Source organism: Crocodylus porosus, unplaced genomic scaffold (genome assembly GCF_001723895.1).
Source record: "Crocodylus porosus isolate Cpor-Errol unplaced genomic scaffold, CroPor_comp1, whole genome shotgun sequence".
In the NCBI taxonomy this organism is placed as follows: domain Eukaryota; kingdom Metazoa; phylum Chordata; order Crocodylia; family Crocodylidae; genus Crocodylus; species Crocodylus porosus.
In genome coordinates this window covers 4221385-4235119 of record NW_017728938.1, presented here as the reverse complement: position 1 = coordinate 4235119, position 13735 = coordinate 4221385, and the positions used below count along the sequence as shown (strand labels likewise).

At 43.4% G+C, this 13735-nt stretch overlaps 1 protein-coding gene across 1 annotated transcript in view; it reads right to left on the bottom strand.

The window, feature by feature from the left end:
* Nucleotides 1-13735, bottom strand: part of DOCK3 (dedicator of cytokinesis 3) — a 551204-nt gene that overhangs the window by 15721 nt on the left and 521748 nt on the right. The window contains exons 51-52 of the mRNA XM_019547385.1: nucleotides 8929-9047; nucleotides 7076-7163 (exon numbers count right to left, since the gene is read on the bottom strand). Of these exons, the coding sequence (XP_019402930.1) occupies nucleotides 7076-7163; nucleotides 8929-9047 (207 nt within the window). The remainder of the gene's footprint in view (nucleotides 1-7075; nucleotides 7164-8928; nucleotides 9048-13735) is intronic.

The window sequence follows — 13735 nt, the reverse complement described above, 5'->3', positions numbered from 1 at the left end:
CTCATAAGGTTTGTCCTTCAGGCCTTTAATCTTTCTTGTGGCCCTTCTCTGGACCCTTTCAAGGTTTTCCACATTTTTTTTAAGTACAGCACCCAGAACTGGATACAGTACTCCAGGTGGGGTCTTACCAGTGTGGAGTAGGGAGGAAGATTGCTTCCTTAGTCCTGCTCACAATGCATTGGCTAATGCATTCCAGTATACTATTAGCTCTGTTGACTACAGCATCACACTGGTGGCTCATGTTCATCCTGTGTAAAAATCCCCATAAGCACTATATATCATTGCATTTTCTTTTCTTTCCTGGAGGTATTTTGGGAATCTTAGAGAGAGTAACAGATAGCAGGGATCTGAAAAATAGCATGGAAATCTAGGAAACTAACCTATTACATCATCTGGCCCTTATTCCCTTTCTGTACCTAGAAGTACCGGTACATAAGCCTAGTGTTGGATGGTTTAGAACCTTGCTTCTGCTTGTGGGAATAAACATGTAATCCAGCAGTGATTCAGAGGGAGAGGTACCCTGAAATCTCCTATTGTCCTGTAGTGGCCAAACCATCTGCTGGACCAATGTGCATTTTATGGTCAAATTCAGCAACAAAATAGCAACATTTGACTAGCTTTTGCCTTTGGTAAATGCTGTCACTCGGCTATCAACAAGAATTAGTGCAGTGGGCTTCTGACAGTGAAAGAGAAGAGCTTGGACAAATTCAAAGAGCACCAACATTAGCAAAAAAAGAGAGTCAGATAACAGTATTCTGACTTAAAGACAGTATGAGGGTTCAAAGGTTGCATAATTCCTGCCATTGCATTTATCTAATCACGACTTGGATCAAGAACAAGGGTTCTTAGAACATTATCTCTGTCCATACTTCCAAAGATGATTATAAAATTTCTCCTACCTTTTATTGATAATTTTATTATCTCTTTGCTCCAGACCTATTTTTCATCCAAAGTAAGATCTTGGGCAATCTCTCTGACATGTTCTTACAGATGTCTATCTACTAGCTCAAGCTCAGCACGGTTAAGACAAAGCTCTTAATTTCCTCCCAAAACTCTCCTACCTCAATCACTGGGTACAACACTATCATAATACCTTTTACTATGGCCTGCAACATGGACGCTGACTTTGACTTGGATTGCTTTCTAGGTCCTCACAACCAAGTAAAGTCTAAATCTGCATAATATCTCTCAGGCAAACAATACATGTTTTATTATGGGCAAATATAAGGCCACAGAACTAGGAACAAAGAATGGAGTTCATACTTACAGAATGGATGACTATTCTGCAAAAGTGAATTTGAATAGCACCGGGGGGGTCTTAGTGCATAAGCAAATTAATATACACACCTAGTGAAATGCTGTGATTAAAAAGTCTAAAAAGATCTTTGGTTATACAGATAGGAAAACATACCATAAGAGCAGAAAGCTTACTAACTTGCTATTTGACACTACAGTCAAGGTTGCTGACTGTGGAAACTATTGAGGTATTTCTCTCCTCTCCATTACTGGGAAGATCCTTGCTCAAATTCTGCTGAATTGACCACTCCCTCTTGCTGAGGAAATCCTTTCTAAGTCTCAGTGTGTCTTCATGCCATCAAGAGGCACCCTGGACATGAGTTCTGTGGTCTGGAAGATCCAGGAAAAATGCTAAGAACACCACCATGCTTTAGGGTTGTTAGTTGTAGCCGTGTTGATCTAAGCACATAGGCAGACAAGGTTCTTTGGGTAGATGTGATATCTTTTATTAGACCAACTAAATAGTTGAAAAAATGTTCTTTGCAAGCTTTCTGGCACAAACACCCTTCGTTAGGCATAGGGAAGTCTGTTGGTGTTTTGTGTGCTCTTCTGGGTAGAACAGGAACCAATATGCAAAATGCAGGTCTATGAAAATGCAAATGCGTGGCAGTGAGGATCAGAGGGAATGGGAGACAACAGGTGTGACACAGGTGGGGAGGTGAGGGGGAATGTTGAACTGGTGATAGAATGTAGCTGGGAAAATGCAGACAGGTTACCTGGGGTTATCAGAGGGCAGGCGGATTATAATGTGCCATAAATTCAGTGGCACTTCAGGGTTACCATATGCCCAGGTTTTCCCAGACATGTCCTTTTTCTTGGATCCTTGTCCTCATGTCCAGATGGGTTTTTAAAATACAAGCAAATGTCCGGTTTTTGCTTTGCCTCCACTTTTCCTGGGCATGAGCACGTTGGATACTTGGGGCTGGCAGCAGCAGGAAAGGATGGGCTGTCAGGGGTCACGTGCTCTGTGCATGGGCCCCAGCAAGCTGCTCCCAGGCAAGAGTGAATGTGTGAGTGTGTGCACGAGCTGTGTGAGCAGCAAGGCTGGCGAGGCAGGGGGCTGTGGGTCATGAGTGAGCAGCACTGGGGGCAGCAGAGCTGCAGGTGAGGAGTTAGGGGCACAGCAGTGCTGGAGGGCAGAAGGCTCTGGGTTGGAAGTGAGGGGTACTGGCACAGCTGGGGGGGCAGGGGCTTGGGAGTGAGGGGCAGAGGTAGGGCACAGGCATATCACTGCCCAGCGCGCCCCCCCCCCCCCCCCCCCCCCCCCCCCCCCCCCCCCCCCCCCCCCCCCCCCCCCCCCCCCCCCACACACAGTCCCTCCTTCCCACCACACACACACACACACTGTGCCTCCTCCCCCCCACACACACACACACATGTATTCTCCTTTTTGATCCTGGAAATATGGTAACCCTAATAAATGCCTTGATGGAAAATATGTAGGAGAAACCAAACAGCAATTGTGTACCAGAATGAATGCACACCACAAAACTATCAAAGACAAAAATACACAAATATCTGTGGGGGCACACTTCTCAAAAGGCAACCACTCTCTCTCCAATCTCTCAGTTCAAATCCTCAAAGGGAATCTTTCGTAGATGAGCCTACGAAGGTGATAAATTTCCCTGGGCAGCCAAACTTTGATAAGATCTTCCACAGAGCCTTCCAGTTAACAGAGTTGAGGGTCTTTGGTCAAATTGATAAAGGTCATATATAAGTTCCTGGTGTTGTTCTCAAGGTTCTTTGGGTAGATGTGATATCTTTTATTAGACCAACTAAATAGTTGGAAAATTGTTCTTTGCAACCTTTGCAAATAATTGCCTCCATCCTATATAAAGGCTGTGCTATAGAGTCCTTTGCCATTTGAACTGGTATCAAGCAGGGCTGTGTGACTGCACCAATTCTGTTTTCCATCTTTCTTGTGGTCATCGAGATGTTCATCAATGATGGTCTGCCACACGGCATTGGTATTGAGTACAGCATGGACAGGAATCTTTATATCTGTACCGCCTCCATGCCAAACCCAAAGTTACATCAGTCTTAATTGTGGAACTTCTTTATGCTGATGATTGTTGCACATACAGAGGAGGACTTACAAATAGCCCTTATCTGCTTTTCTCAAGCATACCAGTGCTGGGGAAAAACAAAAGTGCTCCATGAGCCTGCTGCAGCCCAATCAACTCCCTTGGCAAATATCCTAATTGACAGACAGGAGCAAGAGAACTTGACACTTTGCACACCTCAGCAGCCAACTCTCAAAGGCGGCCAGCACTGATGAGGAGATCCAGTATAGGATCCAATGTGCCAGCTGTGCCTTCGGAAGACTGTATCATCATGCATTCAATGATCACGACATCAGGACTTGGACAAAACTCCTATTATACAAGGCTGTGGTAATCCCCACTGTTCTCTATGGCTGTGAAGCTTGGACCACCTGAAAAGTCTAGAATGCCTTCACCAGTGCTACCTCCCAAAGATCCTTGGCATAAAGTGGGAGGCCCCTTGCACAAATGCCAGTGTCCTCATCAACACTAACATCAACAGTATTGAAGCATTAATTATTCAACATCAGCTGTGCTGGACAGGACATTGTGTGCACATGCGTGATATATGTTTGCCAGAACAACTGCTATACTCCCACCTTGGCCAAGGAGAAAGCACATGCAGGGGCCAGAGGAAATGCTTCAAGGACATCCTCAAGTTGAACTGAGATTAGAAATTGGGAAAAACCATCCTAGGGCAGGTAACATGGCAACACTTTGTGAGAGAAGTGGCATTGAGGAAAACCATCTCACCCTGGAGACAGAAAAATGACAGAAATGAATGGAAAGGATACAAGACATAAATCTGTGGTCTGGCCCTCTCTTTAATCACCACCTGCGGTGTCTGCCAGAGAGTCTGTGACTCTAGAATTGACCTTCTTAGTCATCAAGGAACTCATCTTTACTTGACCAGTGGAAGTGATCATCCGCAACCATGAGGGATTGCTAAAAATGACGATTTGACACTGGTGTGGCTGCTACTGCAATACTGGAAAACACCAGTTCTGATGTTTACAATTCAAGAAGGATGTTGAAAAAATGAAGCTTTGGAGAAGAGTCATTAAAATGAATAAAGAACTGGAAAAAGATGCCTTATACTGAAAGATTCTGTGAGCTCAGTGTATTTAGTTTAACAAACAGAAAGTTGCAAGGTCCTTGGCTCACAGTTTTAAGTATGTAGGAAGGAACAGAAATTTGGTAACGGGGCTTTTTAGTTTAGAAGGAAGTAGTATAACAAAAGCCAATGTGTGGAAGGAAGCTGATCCTCAGCAAATTGAGATGAGAAGTAGAGCACATATTTTTTTTTACTTGTAGTTGTAATTAGTTACTGGAACAATATATTGAGGCATGTGGTAGATTCTGTATCACTGGAAACATGGGTGACTGGTGCCTCTTGAGTTGGGGGGGGCACATGCCCCCCCTGACACCAGTCAGTGACCAGGGTCCCTGGTGGCCAATCCTGCTGATGGGTGAGGGGGTCACTGGCAGCTGATTGTGCAGACCTGGGGGGGGTAATGCACATTGGGAAAAATAACCTCAGTTATATGGATGAAATGCTGGACTTTGAATTAGCTGTTATGACTCAGGAAAGAAACCTTGGAATCACTGTAAATAGCTTGCTAAAGACATCAGTTCAATGCACAGCAGTGACCAAAAGAATAAATGTTAAGGGGAATTGGAAGCCAAATGGAAAACGTCATCAGGCCACTATATAAATCCATAGTCTGTCCACATGTTGAATACTGTGTGCAGTTTTGGTCTTCCCATCTCAAAAAGGATGTAGTGGAATTAGAAAAAGTACAGAAAAGGGCAACAAAATTGATCAGTAGCTAGTGCACCAGGAAAGATTAAAAAAGCTAGGAGAAAGGTGAGGGGGTGATATAAGAAAGGTCTGTAAAGTTATGCTGTCTGTGGATAAAGTGAACAGGGAACTGTTATTCATCAAGTCCCAGAATACTGGAACCAGGGGCCACTGCCTGAAATTAACAGTGACAGGTTTAAAAAAAACAAGAGGAAGTACTTTTTAGGTAAAACATACTTAACTTGTGAAACTCAACACAGGAGGTTTTAGAGGCAGTCAGTATTGTTAGGTTAAAAAAGGGACTAGACAAATTAATCAAGGATAGGTACATTAATACCTATTTATCAGATCAGTCAGGGGTGTATCCTCTGACACCCATAAACTAATGGTGCTGGACACCAGGGAGAATATGACATGGGATGGATCACTATAGACGTGCTCTACTCATATACTCTCCCTTCACAGCATCTATTACTGCCACTGCTGGAGACAGGATACTGGACTAGATGGACCATTGTTCTAAGCCAGTATGGCATTTCTTATGTTCAAATGCTTCTTCTAGAAAACACCTCTGCTTCAGGGGCATCAAACTTCTGAGCAGCCAGAGACTGTGCGCCACACTGGTTGCAAGCCCTAGGGCACATACCGCATGGGATACAGGCCATGCAAACCCCTGAGAACCCCTGCCATGTAGGGACACAAGCCTCCTCCCCCATGTGCTGCCACATGGGTAGCATGAGCTCCCCCTTGCTGTGACTGCTGCGTGAACGGTGTGAGCTCCCATCACCACTGTGTGGGCAGCAGACTCACCGGGCTTCTCCAGCTATGCTGTCCTGTCCCAGAGACCATGGCTCTAGCTCAGTCACAGTCACAGGCTAGTTGTAGTTCAGTCCTTGCCAGGTGAGACCCCACAGGCAGCACATTAACCTTTGTGGGCCAGATATGGCCAGCCCTACTCTAGTTAAATCACACCTACTGTAGCAGGCATTAATTCACAAAAGTCCTATGGCCTGTGTTATGTAGGATGGACAATGCTGTCTTAGATAGGCCCCTTCTACCAATCCACACAACTAATACTAACCAAGCTCTCAATCTCATGTCTTGATTATGACAACCTCTCTTTCTGTGCGCTCAGCAAATGGGATTTTGCTCCACTCATGTTCATTCAGAATGCAACTGCAGAGAGCATCTTCTGACCTCCTATTTTTATCCCCCTTTTCTGTTATGCCAAGCATGAAGCCACATATCTTCACATGCATAACCCTTCACATCAATTTCCAACCTTAGCCATCTTCTGGTTGATTCATGATTAGAGTCAGCACAAACCACTAGGTAAACTTTAAAAAAAAAGCAGCCTCATGTTTTCTTTCATGCTTCCTTCAGCTTTGGGAGGGGTTCTCTGTAAACATCATAAAGCCACATCATTGTCTTTTTTGCCAGCAAGGCTTCATGTCCCGTACCTTCAAAGAGCCCAAACCATTTGATTGAACAGAGTGTCCATCTCTGATAGTATTGATCAAATCTCAAAAAGTACCTCACAGGATGGATACATGGATATATTAGTATTTTGAAAACATTTAGCAGAATAAAAGCTGTATGTACAGGGTAAGTATTGTTGTTATTATTGCTAGCCTAAATCCTGTAGCCTTTATTTAGGCAAAGTTCCCAATGAACTAAATGGGAGTTTTCTGAGTAAGGACTGCAGAGTTCAGTTAGTATTAATAAAAATAAAAGATAAAAAGCTTTTTTAGTGGAGGTTCTTGTTACCTTTGCATAAGTAAGTATTAGCTGAGATGCCTTTATATTGGCAGAAGCTTTCAGTTTGGTAAATCATAAGAATCATATCATAAGAATGCGAGGGGAAAAACCATTAATGTGTTAGCATGACAGGGAGAAAATTACCACAGGAATCAAGCACACATCTAGGAAAAAATACCTTTCTCAGCCACAGATAGATTGGGATCACTGCATGGTTTGCATGGTCCGATCACTTGCTGGATCAAGGCGCGCTGGAAATTTGGAGGCTAAAGGAGAAAGGAGGCAGCACAGAAAAGTGGAAACAATTACATATCTGTTAATGTAGAACTCTGTGACCTTTTTTGTCCATTTTCCTTTAGCTAAAGGAAGGGACTGCAATAAAAAAGGCATTTAGATGGCATTTAGAAGTCTTTGATAAGTTTCCACATGGATGCCAGTAGGCAAAGGGCAATTGGAAACTTTTACGAGACACTGTATTGCTGGAAACCATTTCAGTTGCATTGTATTTGCACACCAGGAAATTTCAACCCTGAAAGCCTTGTAAGGGCTAGGTCTTGTTACTTGAGGAACCATTTCCTATCCTTTGTGACTCTGTGGTGATGCCACAGAAGCCCAGGTCAGCTAATACTATGAAATATTTCAGCCCTAAGTTTAATGAGAGGAATGGTTGGGCTGGTATAAGGGAGAAATTTTCAGCTACAGAATTTGCTTCCACCTTCATAGTTCCAACTTCATAGTTCTTTTGACCTTTAAATCCTGCTGCAAGACTGTAGTCTCAGGCCTTTCTGGATGATTTCCATCATAAATTCCAGTATGATACCTGAATGTAGTTTAAGTCTCCTTTTGCTCTGAAGAGTTCTGTGTTTGGAATCACAATGTGAAATATTTTTGGAGCATTCAGACTTGTATATAATTTACCACTTGTAACTGTATTTTATCATGTTAGTACACAGCACCTAGAGCATAAGATGGACACAATTTCAGAACTCTAAACAAATGAACAAAGAAGTAAGGTCATGTGACAGCTTGTGACAAGATCAGTGTCTGTGGGGCAAGTTGGATACAAGAAAGCTCATCCCCACAATGAGGGCCCACAACTGTAACGTGCACTGAAATCAACATCCTCATCATCATCCTAGTACCAAAAAATTATGATTCTGAAATAAAGAGGCATTAGCATGGAAATCTCTATGCAAGCTTAGAAATACTGTATTTACTTGAATACAAGATGAGGTTTTTTTCCTCCATTCAGCGTGGGGGAAAAATACCCCTCATCTTGGGTTCCAGTATGTTTGGAAGGTGTGAAGGGGAGAAACAGGCACTGTGGCTGCAGCTGCAGCTACAACTCTGACTCCAACCCAGAGCCCATATTCAGGGTTGGAGAGGCAACCACTGTCCCCGCTTTAACTTGTCTCTCACAACCTCTGCTCCACTCCCACCTCTACTCTCTGCCCTTGCTGCCTGTCAGGCCTTTTCTGCCTGTCCCCTGCCCCTTTGTTCTCCCTTACCCCACTGCAGTGGTGTAGAGGCAGAATTTAAAATGGTCTTGCAAAATTAGATTCTATACTTGGAAAATTATAAGAAATTTATACATTTTATTGGGGGGTTGTCTTCAATTCAAAGTTGCGTTGGATTCAGGTAAATACAATAAGCAAGGGGTTGTCAACCAGGGGTACATGTACCCCGGCGGTGCTTGAGATAGCTCTAAGGGGTATGTGTGGGTGCGGGGCACATCCCATGCTGCCGCCGCCTGCCTGGCCAGATGCGGGGGAAGCTTGCATGCCATGGCTGCTCACCACCCACCTCCCCCATTCGGTGGCAAAGGTACATTGCTCCATGTCTGGCCACCGGGTGGGGTACAGTGATGTGAAAAGGTTGAAAACCCCTGCAATAAGCCATCTGTGCATGCAGTAGAAGGTAAGAAGGTAAAGAGGGACAAAGTGGAATGCCTAACAAATGACAACAACAAATCTGTATGCTATTTACAAATGCCACACTGATTGTATTCGGCAAGAACGATGAGTCTGATACCTGTCCATTTTCCATGATTGCTGCAGGATACATGGCACTGCTTGGTCGGTCCCGGTGAGTTGGCAGCAGCATCATCAGCTCCCGAGTGTGGCGGTACTTATCTGGTAGAGAGGGAGAGCCTGTAAACAAGTGAGAAGAATCACGTACACATGACAAACCACAGACAGGTGTCAGCGTGACCCAGTGATCTAGTCCTCATTCTTGTCAACAATCTGAATTATGAACTTACAGGATTCCAGGAAGATATTGTGCTGAGCCCACTTAGCAGTTGACTGTTTGTTGGGTGCATAGCTTGTACAAGAGTCCAATAATAATCAGCTGATTTTACAAATAGGATGTGGATATATTGTTAGGTTTAGGATGTACAACCCAGCAAGTCACTTGTGGGTCACTGCAAGCCTTTTCCCCTTAACATAAATGTGCATCTGTCTGTGTGGAACCATCAGTGCTTGTGATTTAATGTCCTCAATGGTCCATTACCCCAAAAGATATATAGATGCTATAAAATTATGCATTTTGTTTCTAGATGAGCCCGTAAGGGAAAAGAGCCAGGAACACTACACAGTTGTGCAGAAATCCATCTCAAACCTCACACAGAGCAAGGATTGCAATTCCTGTGGTTGGACTCCTATGGCTTAGTTAGAATCAGTCAGATAAAAAAGGGAGTTTTCCATGAATTTTGGTGGCACTTTGTTAATCAGCATGCTTTCAGGTGATATATAACTAGCAGTCAGTATGCTGCTATTGCAAATATGGCAATAGGGTATACAACATATGGAATACAGTATAAAGGTATTTGTTAATATGGACCTATAGCTGTTACTATCTGGATAATTGCTACAAGATGCTGAGTTATAAGGCAGTCTGCCAGCTTCCTGTTAGGTATATACTGGAGTACAGCATTTGTTTTACCAGCATATATGTATAGTTGGCATTAGACATCAAGCTCTGCAAGGAGAGTATCCCACACCAATGGGCTTGCTGATGTGTAACAGCTGACAATGGACTTTTTACAAGAAAGATTCACATTAGTGGGTGACCAGTACTATTGATATATGCACCCTTGTTGGATGCATAATGCTATGCAGAAACTGGTATTTTGAAGCTGTCAAAGTGAGCTTTAATTTACACTGGTAATTTTTTGGTGCCACAAACACGCACTTAACGGATAGCAGCACACAGCGCATTGCACAGCCATGCCTGCTTTTAGAGAAGACATGCCACCTTTTGCAGACTTTCCACAACCACACACACATTACCTGAACAGCACTCCCACATATGAGCAAAGGCACAGTTTCTGGTTAATGCAGCTTTTACACAAAGAAAAGCAGAACATGCACCTTTTTTGAACTGATATTCAGCACATTGTAGAGGGAACAATGTGTCCAGCAAAATGCAGGTTAAGGTCCTACAGTTGCAACAACTTCATCAGGGGGTGTAGAGACCAGAGAAATCTATACCCCACTGCATGAATAACTGCAAAACATTTGCAACCTAGTCCTGCTCACATTTTCGCCACAGACATGAAACATAAATATGTTTGGACAACATTTGTATACTTTATACACAACATTATTTGTGAAAACACAGTGCTAACACTTTATGCTGAGTCTCTTTTACTCACATACACATCACAGATAGTCCTATTTCTGCATGACAAATATAAAAAGGCTGAGGGGTGCCAAGAACTGCATTATAGCACAAACCACATTGCAAGTTTTCCCCCTGCTATTTATCATATAATCCTCATTTTTTCTGGTCCTAGGAGCAAACCACAGCATACAGCAGCAGTCAGTTTAGAAAAAAATCATGATTTGCACAAGATTTTGTCTTACATGATCTGCAAAATTCCACACAAGCTGCTTATCGAGCATGGTAAAATTAGTAAAACCAGCCCCACTGTTTGTTTCCTCAATTTGGGATAATAAATAATTGTGGTTATGCATATCCTTTTAAACATTCAATTTGCAGGCAAAATCAGGTATTGGGACTCCAAATTATGGCTGGAGAAGAATGTGGTGAGTTTGAAGCCCTACTAATAATCAGGTCTGTTGTGGAATGTAGTCTCTGAAGATTTTTTGGAGCGGCAAGTAAGAATTTAAAAACAAACCTGCATGTTCAAGAGCTGCAAGACTTACCACAGAGCTGTCCTTCTAAATGTCCTGCAATGTCACAGCTCTACAAGACCCTATCGTGTGCAAAATGTGTCTGCTACAATTTTTGGTTTGTAACTCTGAACACACAATTAACTCAAAAACAAAACTTGTGCAAAGGCTGGGGAGGACTTTTCATTACACTGCAACATTTTAAACAAGATAACAGATTGACAATGAAAATAGTGGCTTTATGGAAGTCATTTTCAGTTACTTATAGGGACTCTGTGAACTGTGAAGTCCTTCTTATTTTTCATTTTTGTTGGTGTTAAGGAAATAATTTGCTTCTAACCCAAAACATGAACTTTTAGTTCCTAAGGGAATTTTTATTGACTTTAGTGCCAAGTACATAGGCTCTTAGGGAAATGTTAAGAAACAGACATGTTTTTTAAGGCCTGAGGAAAGAGTTGTCTTGAGGACATTTTAAGAATGATTTCATAGGTCCCACAGATGGGGCTCAATATGAGTTGCCTTTAGACAGTATAGAATGCTCCATACACAGGTATAAAAATTTTCCTTTTTAAACATCCAGTATCTTCTTAAAGAGTTCCCTGTTACAATAGAATGATGCTCCATCTAAGTGATTTAGAAGGGAGTGACTGCAAATTCAGAAACTTCCACTGTTTCTGCCTACAACACAGTGCTGCTGTTTTGCTAGGAGGTGACTGGTAACTGCAGGCATGCTGCTTTCCAACTGGCAAGCAGGGCTGCACCAGAGGCTAGGTTAGCGGTTGATCAGGTCAGCCAAAACCAGAGGACACCTATACATGTGCCCAATGCCTGCTCTAACATGTGCCTATTAGCACACGTCATAGCAGATTTGATTAATTTGCTAATTAGCATGCTCCAGAAGCCTCAGCATCATGTGCATTCAGCATCCCAGTGCTTCAAAATGGCAGTGGGGGTGCTTTAATTAAAGCTCGTCAAATGAGCTTTAGTTAAAGTGCCCCCACCATACTTAGAGCCACTCTAATTAAATTCCCCACCCCCCACCACGTGTAAATTTGGCCAGAGAGAGGAGCATAGTCATTAATATGCAAAATGAAGTCATTTATAAAGTCTTTCCCTGTCAATCATGCAAAATAAAGGAGCTCTTACTGTATCCTGATTATAGTCTTATATTTAACTCCCCAAATCCTGGCTCTAGTTTTTGGACATTAGAAATTCACTGTAAGGTTTGTTGTGTAATGTTTGATCTGTCATTCTTAATGTACTAGCCAATTGCCCATCAAGAATGACCCGGGGGGGCGTGAAGGAGCTTGGATGGCGTGCCACCACCTAATGCCCCATGCGGTTGCTGTTCTTCCTCTTGCAGGGGGTGGGGTGGGGTGGGGGAGCTGAGGCCAGAGGTGCTGACCTCAGCTCCACCACCCTCTGTCCGGTGGCATGGCTTTGGAATCATGGTGGCATTCCCCCATGCTAGGAGCACTCTGATTGGCTGTTTCTATCAGCCAATCAGAGCACGAATAAAGTATTATGGACAGATAGACAGATTTAGGCTTTTATAATATTAGAACTTCTTGATTTTCTTCCCCCAAAATGAAATGCTAAGTAACCGATGATATATTTTCCTGCTGCTTAATTTAGTTGACTTATCGCTAACCTACAAATAACTTTTTTTCTTTAATGAATGGGCCACGTTTAGGAATTGGCAGATCCATCCCACCATTGCTACTGATGGGGAGAATTCAAAGTCTAAAAAGATTCTACAAGCAAAAGTTACATCACTTGTCTCTTATGGCCTTGGCCCCTGTTCAGTTTGTGCCATTCCAAATCCATTTGTGATGTCCCAAAGTGTGAGCAGACATATGTTCAAATCATTTGTGATGTCACAAGTGCTAGTGAAAAGTCACAAGAGTTGTGCCCTTTCAGTCAAAATTTATCTCAGGAGAGCAGTATTTTTAACAGGAACATCAAAAGTGTGTCTGCTCGCTAGCGATATCACAGTCCTTCAGCATCCCAGAATGCACTGATCCCTTCCACTCTGACCCTCCTCTGTTTTCCTATTCTACTTAAGGTAAAAAAAAAACTGGGAGAAAAGCATCCCAAGAAACCTTCCAAAGAAATAAATGTGGTGTAGGCAGTGCTCAGGGGGGTGCAGCTTGCTGGCTGGGAACAACAGGACAGGGTGGGGGTTGGAGAGACGCATGAATTTTCAATGTACTGCTTTGGAGGCAAGAATTAACCCTGAATTATCCCAACCATGATGCCTTGAGCTGTCAACTGGCCCACTGGCTCTTCCCAAATTGTGCACACAGGCTAGGATTCGACTGGGGGTACCCAGAGAAAGAGTGGGGTGGGGCCCTGCCACTAATATCTGCCCCCCCAGCCTCAGTTTCTCCCTCCACAAGTCATTCAGCTCCCTGTGCCACAGTTTCCTCCATGAGCTTGCTATAGCCACCTGAACCTAGCTTTCCATAAAAGCCGAGTCTAGCTGTGGGTGGTGTCAGCCAGATAGACATGAGTGCTTTTCTCTGCCCTGTTCTCAGGAATCAACTGTGCCAGAGGAATCCCTGCAGCAAGGCAGGCTGGAATATCTGCTCAGTGTCCCTCTAGTGCAGGAGTGGGCAAAATACAACCCACGGGCTGGATCCGGCCCAGGAGGCCAATCTATCCGGCCTGCGGGGCCCCTAAAAAATTTAGAAAATTAACAT